This window comes from Taudactylus pleione, unplaced genomic scaffold (assembly GCF_031769625.1).
Source record: "Taudactylus pleione unplaced genomic scaffold, aTauple2 ptg000041l, whole genome shotgun sequence".
In the NCBI taxonomy this organism is placed as follows: domain Eukaryota; kingdom Metazoa; phylum Chordata; class Amphibia; order Anura; family Myobatrachidae; genus Taudactylus; species Taudactylus pleione.
This window is the reverse complement of record NW_028284443.1, coordinates 7,833,063-7,858,275: the sequence shown is the minus strand read 5'-3', so window position 1 is coordinate 7,858,275 and position 25,213 is coordinate 7,833,063. Positions and strand designations below refer to the sequence as shown.

Below are 25,213 nucleotides of genomic sequence, written 5' to 3'. Positions count from 1 at the left end.
CAATGTGACCAAAACCTCCTGGTTTTGGTCGGATAGTTCAAAAAAATCGTGTAATGGATAGGCCCCTTAGGGCTGTCTAACATGTTTATACAAGAGCAGAAACAAGGTTAGACATAGTAAGCACATTTGTGTGGATTCAAGCACTTTCAATGCATTTCCTTATTTGCTGAAATGTTTTCTATAATTTGGCGTATAAACTATATACGCATGAAATAGAGATATATCCAAAAAAGGAACTGCACCACCTGAACCAGATCTATATTTTATACTATGTAAAGTCCCTGGAAAGTCAAGTCCCTGGTAGACATCTGTCTGCTTAGTTGGGTTAATCTCGGGACCCACTGGATGGTTTTGATGCGGTTTTCACTATTCTATAGAACATTTGTGGAGGAAGGTTTAGGTGTATGACACATTAATGTAAGACAAAAGGGAGCCGGAATTTAGTGAAGCCAGTCAATGAAAATACGGACGTCCAAGCGCTTTCTGATGGACTTTATTTTATATCATGTAGAGATTGATACGTATTATCCGGTTTCTCCAGAAAAATTGATGTACAAGTAAGCCTAGCATTCCCGCTAGGCTGTTTTAGCGGGGCACGGCGCCCTGCCCTCTTTCTGGAAGGCAAAAAAGCGCCCTGCCCTTCGTAAGGAGGGCAAAAAGTGCCCTGCCCTAACAGCCTGCGGGAAGAGTCTTCATCCGCGGGTCGCAGTGTCCCGCGGGTGAAGAAATGTGCGGTGACCCGGTCACCGCTGAAGAATAGACGCCGGGCGCATGCGCCCGGCATCTATTCTCCCTGTCTGCAGGGCTTGGGGGCTGCCCGGCATATCCGTAAGTGCCGGGCACGCCCCCAAGAGTGACGAAAAGGGGACGCGTCTTATAGACACGCCCCCTTTTCGATGACCACGCCCCCTTCTCGGTCGCGCTCTAGCTCCGGCGCCCTGCCTCGCGCCGGAGCTAGAGGGAACACTATAAGCCCTGTTTACTGATACAAGTTTTCAGTCTTTCCCCTTTTTTACTGTTCCTATTTAATTTATGTGAAAACGATTCTTTAAATTTCAAACAAGTCCAATTCCAGGTCTACATTGGCATGACAATAAATAAAGCACAGGGACAGACACTTAACGTGGCAGGAGTTGACCTCTGTGGAGACTGTTTTTCTCATGGACAAGGACTTTATGTGGTCCTTTTGCGTGTCACATGAAAACAGTGTTTTGAGTTGACATCAGGAGGAAAAACTACTATGTTGTCTACAAGGCAATCTTATAGGACCTCGGTTAAAAAAAAAAAAAGACTATCAGTGTAAATTCAAAATTGCTCCCATGTGAAGCCGGGGCGGGTCGCTAGTATAGTAAATTCGTGTCTCACACTAATCTATGAGAAATATAATATAGAGATAATGCAGAAGAGAACACTGTCAGACATTGTGGATATTTCTCTATTGGTAGTCCAGGTTTACAATTTACCTGCTTGTCCAAGATGTTCTGCTTGTTCCACAGCAAACTGACACCTCCTGCTGGTGACTCTATATATATATATAACAAAAAGAAAAAACAACCATGATTTAGTACTTATATCCTGCAAGACAGTCAGATTGGAAATTGGTACAAACTATTTGATAATTGCTGCAGGAGAGGCAGAATGAATAATGGGCCTGATTCAGACCCACTCGCAAGCGGCTGTCCGCTCGCAAGTGGGTCGATGTTGTGCACTGCGCATGCGCACGACGAGCTGAGTTGCGCACAGCTATACGAGCGTCCAGGAGGACGCTCCATAATTATGGAGGACGGCCCTCATTCAGAGCGTGCGCTCTGCTCAGAGCGTACGGCTCTGAATGAGGGCCAATGCTGTTTATCAGTCTCTCTTTATCATTCCATTGTGATACTGATACCTTGGGGATATAGGGGGTGATTCAATTGGGCGTGAGGGTTTAGAGAGGTAAAAAACCTCACGTCCCTCGCACCCAATTTTGGATTACTGCAGCCATGTGCGCTCCTAATACCCGCAGTATCCAATTTTTTAAAAAGTGTTGCAGGGTTTTCATAGCTGAAAACCCTGCAGCGTATAAAACCAAATAAATAAAAAAATATATACTCACCTGTCCGGGGGTGTCAGGTGCCCTCCCTTCCATCTTGTCACAGGGGAGGGGGCTGCTGGGAGGCTCCGAGTCCTGCTGGATGGCGCAAGGGCTGCTGGGAGATGTAGTTCTCCCAGCTCCGGCTACAGGGGAGGAGCGGGTCACACACAACGGAGGTCACTCACACACACACACACACACTCATACACACAAATACTCACTCTGCTGCAGATTACCCGGCTTTGGGGTTCCAGAGCAAATCCCGATGATTTTTCCTAAAATTAATGACTTTAGGAAGAATCAGACTTGCTCTGGAGGTGCGAAAAAACAGAAGCTGTGATTTCTATAGAAATCACCGCATCCCAATTTCAGTCCCCAAATTGATTAGCAAAACCCAGCGGCGTGCCGTGGTTTTTTTTTTTTTAAACTTCCTGCCCCCAATTGGATTCACCCCAAAGTATAGTAAAGTGTTTATGCCTCACTCTTCCACAGGAGAGAGGGGTTATTCCTAATTTAATTTAGGAATAACATGAATTCTTTTATATTACTACAACTATAGTATTGTAGCTAAAACTCTTAAACTAGCAGCAGACAAGGGGTGGCTTGATCCTGGAACAACGTCCCACTGCCAACTCTGATGAATGCTCTTGGAGCGGCCCTTCAAAAATGTGCACAGGTGGTGACCCCTTCATACTGCGTACAGAGAGGAGTTGTGCCTCCTCCTTCCCAGTGTCAGAGAACATGCAATAGTCCCGTTCAGCTGTCTCCACAGGCCTGGGTCAAGAGGTGATAGTTTCAGCAATGGATGACCCGCACTAGCCACTACATGAAAGTACTAGCTACAGGGAAGTACTCTATTGCTGGTGTGGGAATGAATTGGGAGTCTGTATGGTGAGATTATACATTTTTCTGCTTTGCTCTGGGTCTGTTTATTTGTACTTTGCTCAGTTTCTGTGTGTGTGTTCTGTATCCACCCTTTTACCCCCGAATGTCCATTGTAACAGATAAAGGGAATAATTCCAGGTTTAGACTTGGCAGGGCTTTACCTGTTGTGATCTTTTACACAAGTGTAACACACATTAACTTTTATGTGCATCTTGAACTGGACAGTAATTAGCAGCACATCTGCAAGGGTTGCCAGGAATCTTGTAGAATCATCCTAAATTCAGTTTATTTCTGAACTCAAGTAGCACTCTTAGTGCCCTGTGGAAGTAGGCAAAAGGATTTGTCCAACCACCTTTTCTGCTGAATTTTCAGCTATGAACCCATGTATCTTTGTGCATTCAGCTAGGGGTCACCAGTCCCATTATCAACACCACAACTGGTTTGGGTGCAATGTTTGGCCAAAGAAGTCTGGTCAAAATTTCAACTAAATATAGGAGGATTCGAGAGACGTCTTCCCTGGCTAAATAGCAAAGTCCTGGAAAGAAGCTGGTTCGAGTGCTCCTCCCAAAAAGAAAGTGAGGTAGCAGAAGATTATAATGAGGAATCCTTGTGTTTTGAGGTTCAAGGTAGAGTCTTGGATTTTGATTTAGGTTGCATTCCCAAGAGTCAGAAAAAACAGCTGAGTCCAACAGTTGGGTAATAAACTACCAGAAATCCAATCTGGCCCTTAATCAGAGGCTGGGCTTTCAAAGTTTGATGCTCACTGCTTGACAACAACATTTGAGAAAGGGTGTCTATTGACGCTCTGAGGGACTTCATTGAATTTGTACTCTAGTCTAGGGAAAGCTGGTCTCCATATTCTCAGCTGCAGATGTTGTCCTCATACATCTAGCCTTAATAAGCCATGTGGCATAAGATGCCTGGCGTGACTGAGCCACCAGGTCCTGTGCAACTCTGCAAGCGCCAGTGTCTTTTTCGTCTTTCTTTGGCAAAAATGTGTCTTAGTTGCAATGTACTAGGATGCACCAGGAAACTCTGTAGGTTCATTTGATATGCAACACAGAGCCGTAACTAGACTTTTTGGTTCCCTGTGCCAGAAAGAAAGAGCACTGGTGCCCCCCGCATTTTTCAAAGGGACATAATGCACCAAAAAAAGGGCCATGGCCTCATGGGGAAGGGCCAGGGAAGAGATAGGAGAGGCCAGAAGATGCTGGGGATGAATAAGAGGAAGTTACAAGTGAGAATGATAATAAACAGAAATTTGACAGGCCCAAACAGCGCCCCCTGACCTGTGGTGCCCTTGTGCGATGGCACCGGCTGCACTACCCTAGCTACGGCCCTGATGCAACACTTGTATATATGTGTGCACCTGAGTCTGTCATATATACATAATAGAAATTGGTGTGGAAAAAAGCAGCGGCTGCTACATCATAGCACTTCTTACACAAAATCAGACACATTCGCACACAAATATGCAAGTGTCACATATCAAACTAATTAGCAGGGTCTCTTGTTGCATCCTAGTAAATCGCATTGCGACCAAGACACAAAAAAGACGCCTGGTGCTAGCTGAGTAGCGAGGGACCTGGCACGCCAAGAGGGGCTGTTTGGCGCAACTGCAACAATGACATATGAGGACACATCTGTATGCAGTTTGCATCAATTCATTTATGGGCATTCCAGAATGAAATCTGCCTGAATTGTCCATTCATTAAATCAGTCTGTTGCTAAGAATGTATCAGCTGAGAGATGACAAGCTCAACAGGGGCGATGCTTTTGTCATTTGGAATTAAACAACTTTGATGCCAGCCGCCAGCCTCCAGGGCTAGGGGAAAGTCATCCATCTCTGGGCCCGATGCTTTACCGATCGCAACTGCGATTGCAATAGCGATTATGCTAGCGACTGATCTCACTGCGATCGTATGCTAATCCGTTGCGATCGCTATGCCACCGCAGCACAACATAAAGATGTCCACTTTACCTTACACACATCCGTAATCCTTAGCAAGACTGCAAAACCATCAGTAACATCGAGTACTATCGCAGCCTCATACACACTTGCACAAGCTCTGACCTTACTCAGGAATTGCTAACTTCATCACACGCAGTGAATAATTTATGCACGCCCCTTCAACGCCGTTCAAAAGCCCTGGCACAGCTGCGTTTTGACGACCACCTCCACACCCTGCCCAGTCAATCACTCTGCGATGGGTCTGTGTAGTCACTGTCCCGATCGCAGTGGCTGGTTCATGCTGGAGCACTGCGAAGCATACGCATGCGCATGACGCAACAATCGGCCAATTGCATGCGTAATCGCAGTTGCGATCGGTAATGAATCAGGCCCTCTGTCTGTTATGTAATCCTAAGCGAAAGCATAGCTTCAGACAAATGTTCTAGCATTAATAGCGATACTCAGAGAAACTGTTCTTAAAAAATTTAACTATCTCACCACTGCCAACCAATGTCATTGACAACCTTCACAAAAGCTCCTCTGATGAGGGATGTTAGTGTAGGGTCAACTATATTTCAGCACTGAAATCGCTAAAACCTATCACACACGTGCAAAAATCTCCAAAAAATTATTACTAATCAATCTGCCACCATCTACTATTTCTGGGCAATATGAACACCCCAGATAGGAACATACGGATGCTGTAATTCAAAGCATACCTCTAGATATGAAAAGTTTAAAATCTTTTGTAGCCGATTAAAATAAAATTTGCTTGGTGACAATAACCTATCTTCTAAAGCTGCACTAGGTTTGTTTTGAGCAATAAGGACTTGAATGTACATGTAAATATTTTATAACAAATCTAGTGGTTACATCAATTATGTTACAATATGATGTTATTGTAATGTGTCTTAATTTGCATGATCATCAAAAGATCTGACAAAAGCTTTTTAGGGTGACCTGATCCGAGCCCCCTGTGGAATGGAGTCCTGATTACTTGAAAGGTGTCAGAAGGTTCTTCTTTGAGAGGACAACTTGTGGTAGGAGTCATTTGTAGCTGTACACTTTCCCCATTAGGTAACAAACTTATCCCATAGTTCCTCTGAGGCTTTGAAGACGTTTTGGCAAGCAAATACCCTGAAGAAAACTCACCCATACATGAATTGATTTAGAGCACAGTATTTATAATGCATACCCTTATGATCATGCTTTATTCAGAACAACGGCTCTAATTCTGGATCACTTTCTGTTTACAGGAAACTGATGACAAATAATTCAGCAAATGGCAGTGCAGTAGAGTACATAATCCATTAGGGGGCACTAAAAACTCACTTGCAGTGAAGGAAACCAGCAGGATCACTCACTGGCCAGAACAAAATCTTCCGGCAATACTGGCAGTGTTAATGCCAGGGGTAGAAAACAGAGGCCAATTAGCACAGCAGTTCCTAACCCAATTTCCAAAAGGTTGTGGGGGAATAGGGTTGGTCAGGTATTACCATGATGGAATCCTGGTTATACTACAACATTGAGAGCAACTGCACAAGGACCAGAAATACACAGACGTTGCTAGTCAATGCCACGAACAGCTCTATGAAATTTTCACTTCATTTACCCATTTACTTTGGTTTAGAGGAGTCCATTATTGCCAAAGAGGTAAAACAGAAAAGGTCCTGGTGTTGTTAGTAGCACCAGATTGACAAAGATGGTTGTGGTTCATCGACATTCTCAAAACGTCCTTAAGTCCTCTATCTCAAATGTGGGAACTCTTAACTCATGTGCTATTTAACCATCAAGTAATAATGTGACTTGTGCTGCTGTTGAATCAATGATCCTTAAGAATATCTGACAGTGTGGTATCTGGGGTCTTTTTCATGATGTTGTTACTCTCGGTTTTTTTTGTGGTTGTGTCCCGCGGGTCTTAATAAAAAAATAACTGTTCATCCAGTAGTAGTAGTAGTAGTAGTAGCAGGTATGTGTGCGTGCGTATATATACATAAATTAAGTAGTGCACTCACCAGACATTGAAAGACTTTGCAGGATTTAGTCACAAGAACACCACAGCAAAGTAAATCATCAACATCATCATCGACGTTTCGGTCTCAAACAGGGACCTTTGTCAGGATACCTTGCACCCCTTGATTTATGTTTTTGCATTGCTGGAACCCTCTTTTTGGGTTGTCAACCCAGCTACACTATTTGTTTAATGAGAGTGGTAATATGGTAATGCTGATGGCTAAAGACGCCCCCTGCCGGTTTCGCAGATCCGAGTGCTGCTTGTGAAGATGCAGCATCGGATCACCACCATGTTTGCAGTATAGGCCATCTAAGTATCACATGCTAAACATGTGGACATTAAGACTATGTTGCCAAAGCATACACACACACACAATTGCTATATATACACATACATATATCATAGCGGTTGACTTCCTGTTTTCAAATGGGGACTTGTGTATCACAAAGATGCTCCAAACAACAAGAAATTACTCATATGTTTTAGCAAAATGTTGAGAGTGCTAGGAAGTTATACAGGGGCCTGTGGTTCCTAATGAGGTCCTATATTATTTATTCAAGGGATTTCACCATTGTGATCAGTGTCGAAGCTGGATAATTGGCTGAGACAGAATCTGTTTAAAATTAAATCTGCACGAAGCCATTTTGCGAACGGCAACGAGACGCCATTTTGCGACTGGCCACCCAGCGCCATTTTAGCGAATCTCACACATAAGTACATATGGCGATGCTATTATTTAGCGTTGTGCGATTCCCACGCAATAGAAAGATGTTAAAAGTCCTCATCATATAAATACAGACGGGTGCTAAAACATATAATATGATCAACCCTGCAAAACACGTACCACGGTGTACTCCACAATACACGTAGTCGCACAACGCTAACTAGCGTCTTTTCTCAATACCCCAATACTTACACACTTCACACTTACATAAAAAGGTTCCTTAGCATTAAGGTTAATATTTAAGGTTTTATTCATTATCATTAATGTTGTGAAATACATGTTATTTGATATCTAAGGTTTAGTATATAATAAGCAGATCGCATTTGGTGTCATTCTAAACCACTGTGTCTTTGCAGATTTCCGGTTCCATCGGTGAGGAGATCGCAACATGTGTCTGCAAATTATGGCTCATAGAGAGTTAGACATTAAAATGTACTCTGTAATGCAGCCAGGATAGATTTGTTATGCAGCGGGAAAACGGACACAAAGAGCTGTTGGAGGCAGGATTGTGACCATACGAACTGACCTATGAACTGTACTGTAACAGAAGAACCAGGAAGAAGAACCAATGGAATCATGCCAAACTGTTCTATTGTATTGCCTATCTCTGTAAGAGTATATATGTAGGCTCTCTGAAACTAGATGCTAGTCTTCTTGCTTTGCTGTTGACGGAGGTTTCATCTTTGATGCCGGGATCTGGATCCAGAGCGCGTGCGTATGTAACGACTGTACCCTGTGTCTGTATAATTTGTTTGCGCTAATTGTATTTAGATCACAGCGTGTAACCATCTGTTTTTATGTTGAACAACAACTTTCTGTGCTTTGGAACCACAAACAAAGTCTGAAAGCAATTATTTCTTGTGCAATTCATAACGCTAAACAGCGACAATTTTAGAGTGTATAGATAGGTAGGAATCGATACCAGATACTCTGTTTTTATTTTTAAGGCAATCCTTATTTGATGATTTGGTCATTTTTATTAGAATTTGATGTATGTTAAGATTAGTGCTGTTCTTAACTGTTTGTGTTAGAAAGAACCTAGAGAAACATTTTCAAAAGCAATGCATCAGGACCTTGTAGTCTGAGGCAGGAAACAATAACTAATATTTGATTGGAGTATTCATGGTCGGTTAGATTTTGTGTTTGGAATACAAACTATAAAACCTTGAGAATTTGACATTTGATTATGTTATTAGAACTTTTACTAGTCATCTATGGTTAGACTTAATGATCAGAAATTGTAAAACAGAAGTCTTATTCTGATTACTCATAGAAGCATCAAAATATTAGCCAACACTGTACATCAATGGGATAATAAAAAAGGACTTACAAATACATGAAACAAAGAAAAAATGGCCCTACCCAAATGAGCTTACAATCTAAGAAGTGTGGATACCAATTGAAACAAAAGGTAGAGGAATAATTATAGCTGTTAGTTGGGGAAAGTGTCTGGGGTTAATTTTATGACAAAAGCACTACCAGTTATCAATATTCAAGCAACTATATGCAATTAGCATTTCTGTGCAGAAACTTACGGTGTGGTACATTTGGAACATTATGTGAGACAGTGAAGACATGAAAGAATTATATGTCACTGTAGAAATTTTAGAAGTATCAGCTGCTAGCAACCATGTCCGTCTTTCAACTTTTCCATTAACCAAACTGCTTTCATGTTCTTTAGAAGATGTTTGCACTACATTGGCACTCACTACAGAACAGAAAACCAAGATACATGTTCTTCATGTCTGTAGACATTGTGGTGGAAGTTGCTACCACCAAAAATGCAAAAGAGATCACCGAACAGATACAGCAAAAGTAATTAAAGTTGAATTCACTGGGTCCAGCAGCAGTAAAGAGATGGCATTCTAGTAGCTCTTCAAAAACGACTCTTTTCAAGGAATAAAGACACTTCCCACCACTGGTCTAATTTTCCACTGCCAACCATCTTCAGAAGTATGTAATTTCTTCAGAAGTATGTAATTTCTTCAGAAGTATGTAGTTTCTTCAGAAGTATGTAATTTCTTATCGGCGTACAGTACAAACAGAAGTGATCTGAAATCTCACCAGTGAACTTAGACGCAAGTGCCCTTGTACTAGGAACATTTTGGGTGTATTTAAACTTCCTGCCCTGGTTCTGGACACTTCCACCAATTGATAATCTGTATTTGAAGTAAATGTGTCAATTTCTGATAATTTTTTTTGTCTAACTAAAACATTTGCTACATACAAAGTTCTAAAGATGTTTCTAATGGTGCATACACACGATCAGATTTTTCCTTCAGATATGAACGATAACGATTTAAAAATCGTTCAGTCGTTCATATCTGAAGGAAAATCTGACATATCTGACATGCCTGAACGATGGATGATCAACGATGCGCGTTCCCGTTTGTCAGATAACGATATCTGACATCTGATGGGTTTGCAGTCAGACTTGGACGATTCCATTCATTTTAATGCAGTCAAAAATCGTTCAAATCGTTCAATCGTTCAGTCGTTCATCTGACAAATCTGACAAATCTGACCGTGTGTACGCTCCATAAATGTTAGAGCAACTGAACACAATCAAAATGTACTGTAGTAATAAAAGCTATGTTTATCAGATTGACACATTGCCTGTTAACTGTAAATTCCACTTCCATCGGCTCGAAACTGTAGGACTGCTCCAAGTCTGCGTTAACACGAAGTGTGACTTCTTCATCGTGTATCTAAAAAAGACAAATACAAAAGCTCTATAAAATATAAGAAATTGTGTCAGCTGTTTGATCAAATGCAGTTTACACATAAGAACTGTTAATGTAGAGTGGTACATCATTTAGCATAAGTACTAATTCAATACGCAAGTACAAGTTTATGCTTACAATACAAAACACTGTAAATGCATAATAGGATGAACAATTAAACACTACATAATAAATTGTATGACCATCTGAAAAGATGATTGCTGAAAATGCATTAATGGTGTTCACTTTTTCATCTCCAATTTTCATCTGTCTGCAGGTAAAAGCCAGAACTTAAGATCAGCTACAGATGTGTCCTCATACATCTAGTCTGTGATAATTGCTACGGAATACTTCGTACCTGCGAAAACCGCGGCTAATTGGATAGCCCGACAACCATTTTTGGAAAAAAGTTTTCATAAGAATAACGGGTTATCGCGGCTAATTGGATACCTCCCTTATGTTCCGAGAAAAAAAAATGAAAACATTCGTTTTATGAAGGGTCAATCATATGTAAAGAGATTTCACCTTACTCATTTGGTATAAGCAATTATTTTATTTATTCCAAAACTAGTTAAGCTTGTGGTTGGACCTTTACATTAGTGGTGAGCGGGTTAGGATTTCTGAAATCCGAACCCCCCCGATCAGAGTCAGGCTCGACTTTTCCCGCCTGACTCGGATCTGAAATGGAGGCAAAACGTCATCATCCCGCCTTCCGGGTCTCGCGGGTTTTGGATCCTATATAAGGTACCCGCGTCGGCGCCATTTTCTCACTCGGCTGTGGACAGTGAGGAGGGAGGGTGGGAGTTATGGCTGGCTGGGCTGTGTAGTGTAGTGTAGTGTAGTGTTGTACTGCGCTGCTGTTGTCCATAGGGGCTGTGTCCACTACTTCAAAGTCCATAGGGGCTGGCTGGACTGTGTTGTGCAGTCAGTTGTCCATAGGGGCTGTGTCCACTCCAAAGTCCTGTGCAGTGTCCCAGTCCTAAAGGGGTGCTGTAGTGTTGTCCAGGGGGTGGTCTGTCCGTCAGGGGTGCTCCCCCCAAGTGCTAAAAAAAATAAAAAAACAATTCTGTGTTTGTGAATTGTGTGCGCAGTAGCCGCATGTGCATCAACAAAGTAGTGCCAAGCGTGCGCCTGTGTCATAAGTAAAGGGCCGGCTGGCTTGACCATTAAAGGGTGCTGTAACCCCCAAAAGTAAACTCCAAACCAAATAAAAAAATATTTTCTGTGTTTGTGAATTGTGTGCGCAGTAGCCGCACGTGCATCAAGAAAAGTAGTGCCAAGCGTGCGCCTGTGTCATAAGTAAAGGGCCGGCTGGCTTGACCGTTAAAGGGTGCTGTAACCCCCAAAGTACACTCCAAACAAAATAAAAAAAATATTTTCTGTGTTTGTGAATTGTGTGCACTGTGGCTGCACGTGTATCAACAAAGGAGCAGCGCCAAGCGTGCGCCTGTGTCCCATAAGTAAAGAGCCGGCTGGCTCATTTCTTAAAGGGTGGTGTAACCCACAAAGTGCACTACTCTCCAGCAAAAATAAAAAAATATTTTCGGTTTGTGTGCGCCTTAGCCGCACGTATATATCAAATCGATATAACATAAATGGAGGACCAAACTTAGGGCCTGATTCAGACCCACTCGCAAGCGGCTGTCCGCTCGCAAGTGGGTCGATGTTGTGCACCGCGCATGCGCACAACGGCGGGAGCTCTGTCGTGCGCATGCGCCAGACGCGACGAGCGAAGGACTTTCCTTTGCTCGTTGTGTCTGATCAAAGGGGGCGTGTTGTCGATGTTGATTGACAGCACGCCCCCTTTGGTGGGCGTGCCGGGGGCGTGCCTCCCAGATGGGGGCGTTCCCAAGGGAAAGCCTACCGTCAGAAGCCGGCCCACTGACATCACTAGTGATGTCAGTGGGAGTGATTTTGGCTCTGATAGAGCCAAAATCACTCCGGGCCTTGCGGTTGAAAACCTCAACCGCAGGCTCCGGCTCGCAGTGGCGATGGTCGCGATGGTCCAGACCATCGCGGCCATCAAACTGCACGCTCGTATAGGCTGTGGGTGGTGACCCACAGCTATACGAGCGTCCAGGAGGACGCTCCATAAATATGGAGGGCGGCCCTCATTCAGAGCGTTCGCTCTGCTCAGAGCGTACGGCTCTGAATGAGGGCCTTTCTCCGATAAAAATAAAATAGAGAAAGATCAAGAACCACTTCCTCCTAGTGCTGAAGCTGCTGCCACTAGTCATGACATAGACGATAACATGCCATCAACGTCGTCTGCCAAGGCCGATGCCCAATGTCATAGTAGAGGCCACATACAATCCCAAATGACAAAGTTCAGGAAAATTACCTTAAAAAAAACATTTAAATCATCTGAAGAGAAACGTAAACTTGCCAATATGCCATTTATGACACGGAGTGGCAAGGAACAGCTAAGGTCTTTCCCTATGACTAGGGTGTGTCATACTAGTATGACTAGTATGTTCATGACTAGTGGTTCAGCTTCATATGACGATGGAAGCCCTCCTCCCGCTAAAAAAATCAAACGAGTTAAGCTGGCAAAAGCACAGCAAAGAACTGTGCGTTCTAAGAAGATATCACAAATCCCCAAGGAGAGTCCAAGTGTGGTGGCGGTTGCGATGCCTGACCTTCCCAGCACTGGACGGGAAGAGTTGGCTCTTTCCACCATTTGCACGCCCCCCGCAAGTGCTGAAAGGAGCACCCACAGTCCACTTGCTGATATGCAAATTGAAGATGTCACTGTTGAAGTACAACAGGATGAGGATACTGGTGTAGCTGGCGCTGAGGAGGAAGTTGGCGAGGAGGATTCTGATGGTGATGTGGTTTGTTTAAATCAGGCTCCGGGGGAGACAGTTGTTGTCCGTGGGATGAAAAAGCCCATCACGGTCATGCCTGGGCAGAAGACCAAACATTCCACCTCTTTGTTCTGGCAATATTTCTAACCAAATCCGGACAACAACTGTCTTGCCATATGTACCATATGTAAAAGGTGAAATAAGTAGGGGTAGGGACGTTACCACCTAGGAACATCCTCCCTTATACGGCACCTGCAGCGCGTTCATAAAGTTACTGTCAAGTTCAGAAACTTTGGCTAAGACCGTAAGCTGTCCAGGGACACCTAAATCCCGTTGTCCTGTTGTATCCAAGCACCTGCAAACCACACCATCAACTCCCTCCTCGGGATCGGAAGTAGTCCTGCAGGCCATGTCACTGGCATGACTGACTCTCCTATCCGGGATTCCTCCGGAGGATCCTGCATTGCTACTGCTGCTGCTGTTGCTGGGAGTCGTTCATCATCCCAGAGAGGAAGTAGGAACACCACTACTTGTACTAAACAACTGACCCTCCAACAGGCCTTAGCGAGGAGGATGAAGTACGACAGCAGTCATCCTGAAGCAAAACGTATAACTGAGGCCTTGACTGCTATGTTGGTGTTAGACGTGCGTCCGGTATCCGCCATTAGTGCAGTGGAATTTAGACAATTGATGGAGGTAATGTGTCCCCGGTTCCAAATCCCGTCTAGGTTCCACTTCACTAGGCAGGCGATACCGAGACTGTACAGAAACGTCAGAAAAAGTGTCCTCAGTATCCTGAAAAATGCCGTTGTACCCAATGTCCACTTAACCACGGACATGTGGACAAGTGGAACAGGGCAGACTAAGGACTATATGACTGACAGCCCACTGGGTAGATGTATCACCTTACGCAGCAACAGCAGCAGCGTCACCAGTAGCAGCATCTCAGAAACGCCAGCTCGTTCCAAGGCAGGCTACGCTGTGTATCACCGGTTTCAGTAAGAGGCACAGCGCCGACAACCTCTTAGAGAAACTGAGGGAAATCATCGCCCAGTGGCTTACCCCACTTAGACTCTCCTGGGGATTTGTGATATCTGACAACGCCACCAATATTGTGCGGGTATTACATCTGGGCAAATTGCAGCACGTCCCATGTTTTGCTCACACAATAAACTTGGTGGTGCAGAATTTTCTGAAAAGCGACAGGGGCGTGCAGTAGATGCTTTGGATGGCCCGAAAAATTTCTGGCCACTTTCGCCATTCAGCGACTGCGTACCGAAGACTGGAGCGCCAGCCATCACCTGAAGCAAGAGGTTGTGACGCGGTGGAACTCAACCCTCTATATGCTTCAGAGGATGGAGGAGCAGCAAAAGGCCATTCAAGCCTATACATCCACCTATGACATAGGCAAAGGAGGGGGTATGCACCTGACTCAAGCGCAGTGGAGAATGATTTCCGTGTTGTGCAAGGTTCTCCAGCCCTTCGAACTTGCCACACGTGAAGTAAGTTCAGACACTGCCAGCTTGAGTCAGGTCATTCCCCTCATCAGGCTTTTGCAGAAGCAGCTGGAGAAAGTGAAGGAGCTAAGACGGAGCGATTCCGCTCGGCATGTGGGACTTGTGGATGAAGCCCTTCATTCGCTTTGCCAGAATTCCAGGGTGGTCAATCTGTTGAAATCAGACCACTACATTTTGGCCACCATGCTCGATCCTAGGTTTAAAGCCTATGTGGTGTCTCTCTTTCCGGCCGACACAAGCCTGCAGAGGTGCAAAGACCTGCTAGTGAAAACACTGTCAGCTGAAGCGGAACGTGACACGTCAACAGCTCCTTCTTCATTTTCTCCCGCAACTGGGGCTGCCAGGAAAAAACTTAGGTATCCTAAGCAACCCGCTGGCGGTGATGCAGGGCAGGCAGGACCAAGTTTGGACATCTGGTCCGGACTGAAGGACCTGGCAACAATTTCTGACATGTCTACTGTCACTACATATGATACTGTCACCATTGACAGAATGGTGGAGGATTACAACGGTGACAGCATCCAAGTAGGCGTGTCAGACAGTCCATATCTGTACTGGCAGGAAAAAGAGGCAATTTGGAGGCCCCTGTACAAACTGGCTCTATTTTACCTGAGTTGCCCCCCCCTCCAGTGTGTACTCCAAAAGTGTTTAGTGCAGCCGGGAACCTTGTCAGCGAAAGGCGTAGGAGGTTGCTTCCACAAAATGTGGAGAAGATGATGTTCATAAAAATGAATTATCAACTCTTCCAGGGAGACCAGCCTCCAGAATGTACAGAGGGACCTGTGGTGGTGGATTCCAGTGGGGACGAGTTAATACTCTGTGAGGATGAGGATGTACACAACACTGAAGAGGGTGAGGAATCGGTGGATGAGGACGACATCTTGCCTCCGTAGAGCCAGTTTGTGCAGGGACAGATTAATTGCCAGCTTGTTTTGTGGGGGCCCAAACGAACCAATCATTTCAGCCACAGTTGTGTGGCAGACCCTGGCGCTGAAATGATTGGTTTGTTAAAGTGTGCATGTCCTGTTTATACAACATAAGGGTGGGTGGGAGGGCAAAAGGACAATTCCATCTAGCACCTCTTTTTTTTCTTTGCATTATGTACAGTTTGGGGCCTAGTTTTTCAAACTGCCATCCTGTCTGCCACTGCAGTATCACTCCTAGATGGGTCACGTGTTTGTGCCGCCCACTCGTGTCGCTTAGCATAGTCATCCAGCTACCTCGGTGCAACCTTTTGGACATAAAAACACTATTGTGAGGTGTGAAGTGTTCAGAATAGACTGGAAATTAGTGGAAATTAAGGTTATTGAGGTTAATAATAGCATAGGAGCAGAAAAACCAACACATTCTGTGATTTTAGCTGTTTTTATGCTTTTTTTAAAAAAAATACAGATCCAAAACACAAAACCCAGAACCCAAAACACGGAAGGGTGGTTTTGGCAAAACCAATCCAGATCCAAAACACGAAGAAAGATCCAGATCCAAAACACGAAAAGTGGCCGGTGCACACCCCTACTTTACATGCAATTTACAGCAAGCAGCCCCCTCAATGTTATTGCACCAGCTCCCCATCAGCTGTTACGCTACCCCTATGAAGCAATTAAGAGAATTACAATTCTAATCCACCACTTGCTGAAGCTTAACAAGGCTTCAAATGGGACAATTGTATCAGCGGCACCATATATGGATATCCAAGGCATGCAGTCTGCCAGTTTGCAAGACCGCAAGTCCATTACATCCAACAGCTATTATAACGGAAACTACATTCCATCTATTCCACACAGCGGTGATATAAGGGAAATTTATCACATAGGCCCCCTTCTTTCTACTATATTACTTTTCCACTGGAAGTATCTATCCTGTTATGTCATCTGTGGAAACCATGAACTGGACAAAAGATGGATATTAGTACATGGGTAGAGGTACTACTATTTGTAAGGCTCACCGACAAGTGCTGCGACTGAAAGGTTTCACTACTCTGATATGGTTTGGTTTTAATACACTATATATAAAACACATTTTTAATATGCTTTCAGATGATTAAATCCCAAGAAATAATTTGTTATTATTGTAAACCATGAGACTATTCTTTCTATACATATTTGTGCAATCTCTTGACCTGATTCAGTGGTGGATGTAGAGTCAGTGTTTGTGTAGTTGAGCGATTGCTTCTGCGCATGCTCATAAAGTCCTGGAAACCCCTACATCGCATGCGTATCACTGAGTGTACGCAGAAATCTCTGTTGTGTGTGCCATCCAGGGTTGCATAAAATTGGATTTAAAAAAATAAATAAAAAAACCTATTTAAATCAAATAAATTTTATTACTTTTTTTTTTTTTTAAACGTTTAAAAATGTAAAACGTCACCTTAAAAAAAAAAATTATTGATAAAAAATCCTATTTAATTCCCAAAAAAACTAAATTAAAGTTTTTTTTTTTAAAAATCCGATTTGTATGCAACCCTGAACTAAACGACATATCGTTCAGTGTGGGCACTTACAGGATAAGGAACGACTGTACGATTACAGCATGGCATGGGTGTTCCTGGGAGATGTCCTGAAGTCATAGGAGTGTCAGAGGCCATGTTTAGAGAACATTTAGAAGGAGGCCCTGCGCCAGCCATGCAACGTCATAAGTGTCTATGGTCATCTCGATTTTGCACTGATGGTGGAGTGTTCGAGTCCACTGGTGGATTTCTTCTGTCCACGGGCAATGAAAGTGGGAGTCTCAGGGCTTGCAGCCGCGCATGCATTACCATCCATCTTTGAAGAATCAGGTTCCTACACTAGATTCTTCTGTTTCTTTATTAATAGAGAGAGTGCTCACTATTCTCTGGCAGCTGCAGATCTGTGTGATTTGTTTTAGGCGCCAAAGCTGACAAAAAGGTTTTTCTTTTATATATTCCCATAATGTTTATTGGTGGTGTAAAGCGATTTCAGGTCATAGTTTTATCACATTTTTCTCCACTTTCACAGTGTGAGGTGTGTTGTTTATACTTAATTTGAAGAAATATACAAAAAAGTTTTTTTAAATATTTTTAAATGCATTGAGATTATTCGGAATTTTATATGAAAAGAGTCATAACAACAAATACAAAGACCCAGGAGGATTTCAGATATACATTTGGGATTTTTTATTGCCACTATGATGTAAATTTAGCTTTTGGTGACTATATATATTTACTGTGGGTGAGAATATATACAGTACAGTACATATATATATTATAAGGGCACAGTTGTGCTCTTATATTAAGGCTGCATCTAAAAAACGGATTTCTCCATAGAGAATTCTGAGGGGGGGGGGTACACCTCAAAAGCTATAGGAGGTACCAGGCTGAAATTTGGCACGGGCGGGTAGAACTGGCACTCATTGCTGCATGCCAAATTTCAGGGCAAAAACATAAAAAAAAAAAAATGAGGACATGGGAGTAATCTAAAGCTTCAACTGTCAGTTTTTTGCTAACATTCTCAATTAGGACCACTTTTCTGCTGTTCTCTATGGTTTTTTTTTGGGAAGGCATAACTCAGGGTAGGGGGCGAAGTTAGACTTGGAGTTCGTTTTATTAGGTAGCTATTGTTCCAGGGTAGGGCCTTTTGAGGTTCAGGTAAATTAGAAAGTTACAGTTTTTAAACGATTACCTCAAGAATGCGCCATTGAATAGATAGGAAATTTCAACTTGTTGCGCAGCCGCAGTAGGAGCCTGAAGAAGGTGTACTCACTGTGACTTCACTTGGATATACCAAGATGGCCGTCGTTTGCAGGCTTTAGTGGTGGTGGGTTTCGGGGGAACGAAGCTGGCGGGACCATGGGGAAAGGCGCGGGGGGTTAGCGGGCGTTAACTGCGGCCAGGACCCGGGGGACGGTAGTGGGTCTTAGCGGCGGCAGTAGGGGGATGTAGCAGCACACAGATGCAGGCTCAGATCTGGAAGATCCGTGATACCTGCATCTGTGTTTAAAAAAAAAAAAATGGCTTGGCCCCGCCCCCCAAAAAACAACCAGCACCGGGCTTTGGAGACCCAGTACTGGTTGTGCTAAATACAGGGAACAAATGACGTAGGTGTCCCCCATATGAAGCACAACCAGCACCAGGCTTTTCAGAACCAGTCCTGGTTGCCAAAATACTGGGGACAAATGACGTAGCAAGCTCAGTCTGCGCAAAAAAAGTTCTCTAACAGCCAGTAACATGCACTATCACAGAGAAAATGGCAGTTTGTATTACAATATATGTCAACAGTGAAAATGGGAAAAAAAAAAAAAAAAGAAATTTTGCTATACAGTATGACGACACTTACTTCAACAACACTGCCTGCAAATTCGACTACCATAGTGGTATATGCTTGATACTTCAATAAAACTTTGTCTCCTGGAACATAAAGCATTTAGAGTACAGCAAATATATTTGAAATCAACTCAAGCTATAGAGATACCATCATTTTACGTAATGAAATGTGAAGGATCAGATGTTAAATTAACACCACAAACTACCAGTAAAATAAGTGTTCTTATTTCCTAAAATCCACTGGAGGAAAGAAACGCATGGGGAGGATCTATATACTACCACCTAGTTTTCTACCTGTCAGGAAGGTATGCAGTCGGGAAGCCGGCGGACCTAATCCCGACAGCCGGCTTCCCGACTGATATCCGTCCGGAAGGATATTTACTATTCCCTCTACCAATGCAACGATTAAGATGATCAAGCATTACCTGCCATCAAATAGTATCACAACTATCTGGACATTTCACATAGGGTCAGCTCTCGGCAAAGTGTGAGATAAAGCTATTATCACTGCAGCTGCACATCTACCCCGGCTGGAGCATAAGACACTATTCAACATCTGTGCTAGCTCCGACAGCAGCCCACGGGAATTTCCCGATTATTGTTGCAATCACATACCACTACTGGGAATCATAGTGGCTGGAGCACAGACCAGACAATCAGCTTCAGCATCTACTCTGCAAGCCGCCCACGAGGATATACAATGTCTATCCATTGTCTGGAGCTCAAGATGGGCATCTAACACTGGTGCCTGCTCCAAGAGCCGCATACAACAGAGATTCCCAATTGCAGTCCTTAATACACCCCAACACTTCAGGTTTTAGTGATATCCATGGTTGAGCACAAGTGGTTAAATCGAATTGACTGAGGTACTAATTAAGTCACCTGTGGTAAAGCATGGATATCCTTAAAACCTGGACTCTTAGGGTGCCTTGATGGCAGAGGGCCTGATTCAGACCCGCTCGCAAGCGGGTCAATGTTGCCCAAGTGCGCATGCACACGACGGAGGCTGCTCCATCATGCGCGAGACCCAAATAACGACGGCCAATCATCGCGACCATCATTTTGGCCGCTCGTTATAGCTGTGGGTGGTCACAAACAGCTATGCGAGCGGCCAGGAGGCCGCTCCAAAAAGGAGCAGGGATGGCCCTGATTCAGAGCGAGCGCTCTGTCAGAGCGTCCGGCTCTGAATCAGGGCCAGAGTTTGGGAACCTCTGGCATACAGGTATTCTTCTTGCTGATTTACACATTACAGCAACATTTATTTAGAGGGATTTACTTCCAGTTAGTGAGAGCCATTTGCTAGCAGTGCCTAAACCGCCTTTCTACGTACAATTGGGAACATTATAAGGACAAACCTTGATTTCAATAGTGTCCTCATATTATATATATATCTCTACGGGACAGCCATTAATGTATGATGTTTTATTAACTGCACAGATTACTATATAGGTTTATAAGGTTTGCTTACAATATGCAACCATAGAATAATTATGTTTTATATTCAATAGTATTGAAAATAAAATAAAATATGCAGAAGACATACAAAGATACAAAATATACAATCTGGTTATACAATGTAACAGATAAAAAAGAATAATGTTGCAATTCTCCTAGCCCATTAGATATTCTGAATAGCTAAGAAAGTCTCTTTTGACATGCTCCAGACAAGCACTCAAAAAAAAAAATTAAAAAAAATAAATCCAAATCAAAAGCCGGCTAAGGGGTCAATCCTATTAGGTGCGAATTGCGAGTTTGTTTATTGAAACTCGCACACTTCGCAGCGAAGCACACTCCCGAGAATTCTCCAATCCAATTAAAAATGCCTATTCGCACTACTCACAGCGGAGGGGTGCGAATTGACTGCCAAATGAGATTTGCGAGAAATGCATGAAAATGTGGGGAGACCATCCTGGACCCCCCCAAAATGAATAATTTTGTTAGCAGGAAGGCTGTTTGTGGGCATTAGGAAGGTACTGTAAGTTTTTAAATGGTGTCAAATGGCTGATTTGTGTTTTGGTTTTTTTTAGATGCAAGAAAATAATAATAAAAAAAATAAAAAAATAAATTAGTTTGAGATTAAATGAAAAAAAAAAAAAAGAAAAATGGAAAAAAAAAAAAGAAGGAAAAAGGGTGATTTTGGGGTACTTTGAGGGCACCTTGCACAAAAATTATAAAAACAATTATTTTTCAACTAAAAAATTACTGTAATTATATTTGGGGTGCCTAAACGAACAAAAAAAAAAAAAAAAGTAGATTTTGGGGTAATTTGAGGAATTTTTTTTCTTACCCCCAAAAATGACATGTAATAATTGGACTAATTAAGGGGGGTGTCTAAGGGGTTCAGCACAGTATCCCGACATTTTAACCTTAAAATAATTTTTCTTTCCATCTCTCAGGGAGGTGTGAGTGGAAAGTTGCAAATTCAGTCTGACTGATTCACTGTGAGTTACTAATTGTATTGCAAAATAAATTCGCTATGCGAATTCGAAGTGAAAATAGCAACTCGCACTTCACACCTTTTCCTGTAAACGTCAGTAGTTTAACATATGTCCCAACTGCATGCTTGAAAAGAATTAAATAGCAGGATGTAAAAAAACCATAGATATTTGAAGAAATAAAGTATGATTACTCCAATTATCGGTTGCCAGACATAATTTCCAACTATTTGCTACATATTTATTACAGCATGATACATTGTTGCATAACATTGCTGTGTTTTAGGACCTTATATAATTTTATTGACCGCGATTATATCTAATATAAAGTATTTGTAGAAGTACACTGGTGTCTTGATCTTTTTAGTTCTGCCATACCCGGTATTGTATATTTTTAGATTTTTTTAAATTAGTGCAAAAGGAGAGTTATGGTAAAACTTACCATTGTTAACTCTTTCTTCGAAGTCCATAGGGCCCACAGGGAGACAATGGGGTGTAGGTAGTACTTGGAGGACCAGACACCAACAGCAAAGCTTTTTCCTGTCCCAGGATGCTCCAGTCCTTCCCCCTATACCCCGCCCACAGCCTGAGGACACTTCACTTTTGTTAACAAGCCCAAAGCAGGAGCAGGATAGGAGAGAAGGAAGACTGGTACACAGAAGAATCACACTCTCACACAGAGAAGGAAACAAGTGACCACGAGAATAAACCCATAGAAGCCAGGTGTGTCAGGACGGGTGCCCTGTGGACTCTATAGACTTTGAAGAAAGAGCGTTAACAAGGGTAAGTTTTACCATTACTCTCCTTTTCTTCTTCAGGGTTCATAGGGCTCCACAGACAGGCAATGGGGATTTCCCAAAGTACTTGCTCAACTGCGGGGACTCTCCTGAGCTGAGAAGAGAACACGGCGCCCAAAGGAAGAAACATGAAAGGCAAATGTATCAAAGGCATAGAACCTAAGAAAAGTGTAGACAGAAGACCACGTGGCCACCTTGCATAGTTGTTCGGCAGACGCACCACGGCGGGACCCACAGAGCGAGTAGAATGAGCAGAGACTGTAGAAGAACAGGAAGGCCCGTCTGTGTGTAAGCCTGTGAGATATTCATGCAAAGCCATCTGGCCAGAATCTGTTTGTTAGCTGGCCATCCCTTCTTATGGAATCCATATAGGATGAAGAAGAGGGAATTCGATTTCCGAATGGAACTAGTGTGGTCCACCTAGATCTTCAGAGCACGGACCTCATCCAAAGAGGGGTCGAGAGGTCTGGTGATTGAAAGGCCGGAACCACAAATTCCTCATTGAGGTGGAAAGAGAGACTACACTGGGAAGGAAGTCAGGGCATATGCGAAGAAAGATTAGAAATGGGGAGAGACAGGAAAGCGCCCCTAAATCCGATAGCCTACAGGCAGATGCTATAGCCAGAAGAAACAGTCTTCGCACCGAGTCATTTGATATCTACTGAATCCAGGGGTTCCAATTGGAGGTTCCTGAAGTGCGTGGAGAACCACTGACAAATCCCACGGAGCCACAGGAGGGACAAAGGGAGGTTGTATACGTAGAACACCTTGCAGGAAGGCGTAAACATCCGTTAGAGGAGCAACTATGCGCTGGAACCAGATGGACAGAGCAGAGCCGTGCACCTTCAGAAAGGCTAGGCGGAGTCCGAGATCCAATTCAGCTTGCAGAAAAGCAAGGATTCTAGAAACCCTATAAACCTAAGGGTCATAGGGCCTGATTCAGAGCCGCTCGTAAGCGGCCGCTCGTTCGCTCCCAGCGATGTTCGCACATCTGCGCATGCGTATGGGTCGCAATGCGCATGCGCCAACCAGTCAGTGCGGTCGGAAAACGTGTGTTTGCAAAATTGCGAGTGCCTGCTAATTTGAGTGACAGGATGAGGAGTTTGTGGGTGGTAACAGGGGAAGGTGCTTGAAAACGGGGAGTGGAGATCCGAACGCAGGCGTGCCAAAAAGTCAAAACAGGCGTTTTAAGGGTGTGCATAATTAACAAAGCAGCGTCATCGACCACGTCACTTGGTTGTTTCTTAGCCTGAACTGTTCGCATGATTGTGGTAGGAAAATCCAACCACAAGCACTGCGAGCAGTTCAGACGCCTTTCGATGTACTCGATTAATCTAATAAATAGCGGAGATGACTTATGATGCGAGCGGCCAGGGGGCGTCTTTACAAAATAGCGAGCGCATGTTTCGTTCGCTCGCTCAGACAGAGGTGTCAACGGACCGCAAAGAGCGAGCACTCAATTTAAATAGCCGGCCCCTTTTTCTGAACGAGCGAGCGCAAATAGCGTCCGGCTCTGAATCAGGCCCATATTTTCTAATAGAACACCACCGGAAATATGTATGCCACTCTGTGATAAGTCCTGGCAGAGGCCGGTTTACGCGCACTGAGCATGGTCTGGACCACAGAGCTGGAAAACCCTCTAGACCTTAGGAGGAATGTCTCAAGAGCCAAGTCGTTAAAGACAGACGGGCCAGGTCCGGATGTAGACAGGGACCCTGAGACAACAGGTCTGGTTGTAGAGGAAGTTGGAGAGAAACATCTATGTAAAGACTTTGAAGAGCGGAGTACCCCAATGGCGTCTGGGTAAAGCCGGAGCTACCAACAGGACCGATCCCTCTTCCTGCTTGAACTTCCGAAGAACTCGAGGCAGAAGGGAGACCAGAGTGAAGAGGTATGCCAAATGGAAGGTCTACTTTAGAGATAATGCATCCATGAAAGCTTGTTGTTGTGTCGTGAGGCCATGAGGTCCACGTCCGGTAGACCTCAAATTGTCCACCAGGAGCTGAAAAACTACTGGATTGAGAGACCACTCTCCTGCATGCACGTCGTGACAGCTGAGGAAATCCGCCTCCCAATTGAGAATCCACGGAATGAACACTGCGGAGATGGCATTTGGCCCATGTGAAAATGCGGGACACTTCTGCCATTGCTGACCGGCTTCGAGTGCCTCCTTGGTGATTGAGGTAGGCCACTGCTGTGGCGTTGTCGGAATGTACTTGTACAGGCTTGCCCTGAAGAATAACCTGAGCCAGAGTGAGGGCTTTGTAAATGGCTCGGAGTTCCAGTACGTTGATTTGTAAGACCGCCTTAGCTGGAGTCCAGCGCCCCTGGAAGAAGTGTTGGTCGGTCACTGCGCCCCCACCTGCGGAGGCTTGCGTCCGTTGTGAGGAGTGCCCAGTCCGGGATCCAAAAGGGGCGACGCTTGTTTAGGTGGGTCATCTGTAGCCACCAGGATAGGGACAGGCGAACATCCGGAGAGAGGCCCATAGTCTGGGATCTGATGAGATGAGGGAATTGGAACTTTAATAGGGGTATTCAATATGGGAGCGAAAACATCGTTTTTGCGTTAATATCGCACTTTTGACGTCATTATCGCAGGTTTGACTTTTACACCGTATTCAATTTCAAAGACTTATCGCAGGTTCGAAAAGTCTTTGATAAAGAACGTGGATAACTTTTCACCATTGAATAGGTGTCGAAAAAAAGTGCAGAATTGAGGTTTAGGGGTGCAGGCTTAAAAAAAAAAATAGCCTGCACCCCTGGGAATGACATTTAAAAAAGAACTGTGTCAAAAAGTTTTAAAAAAAAATAGGGACACCCCAAAAAATGAATTTAAAAATTGGGGTGAAAAAAAAAAAAAAAGGGAAAAAATTGTTTAACAATAGGGAAATAGGTTCAGGGCTATTCTGCAAATATGTGGCAGGTGTTTTCTAGAATAGATTTATAGCGGCAGGTGCACAAATGCAGAATTTTAAAAAACTTACTTTAGGGACTTAAAAATATGCTA

General features: G+C 43.7%; 1 protein-coding gene across 4 annotated transcripts in view; it reads right to left on the bottom strand.

Annotated features, from left to right (window-relative positions):
• MOV10L1 (Mov10 like RNA helicase 1) overlaps positions 1–25,213 on the bottom strand; it is a 165,832-nt gene that overhangs the window by 77,918 nt on the left and 62,701 nt on the right. For all 4 annotated transcript variants that reach the window (XM_088457605.1, XM_088457606.1, XM_088457607.1 and 1 more), the window contains 3 exons: positions 18,988–19,058; positions 10,265–10,356; positions 1,464–1,522 (listed from right to left, as the gene is read on the bottom strand). In XM_088457605.1, coding sequence (XP_088313731.1) covers positions 1,464–1,522; positions 10,265–10,356; positions 18,988–19,058 — 222 coding nt within the window. The remainder of the gene's footprint in view (positions 1–1,463; positions 1,523–10,264; positions 10,357–18,987; positions 19,059–25,213) is intronic.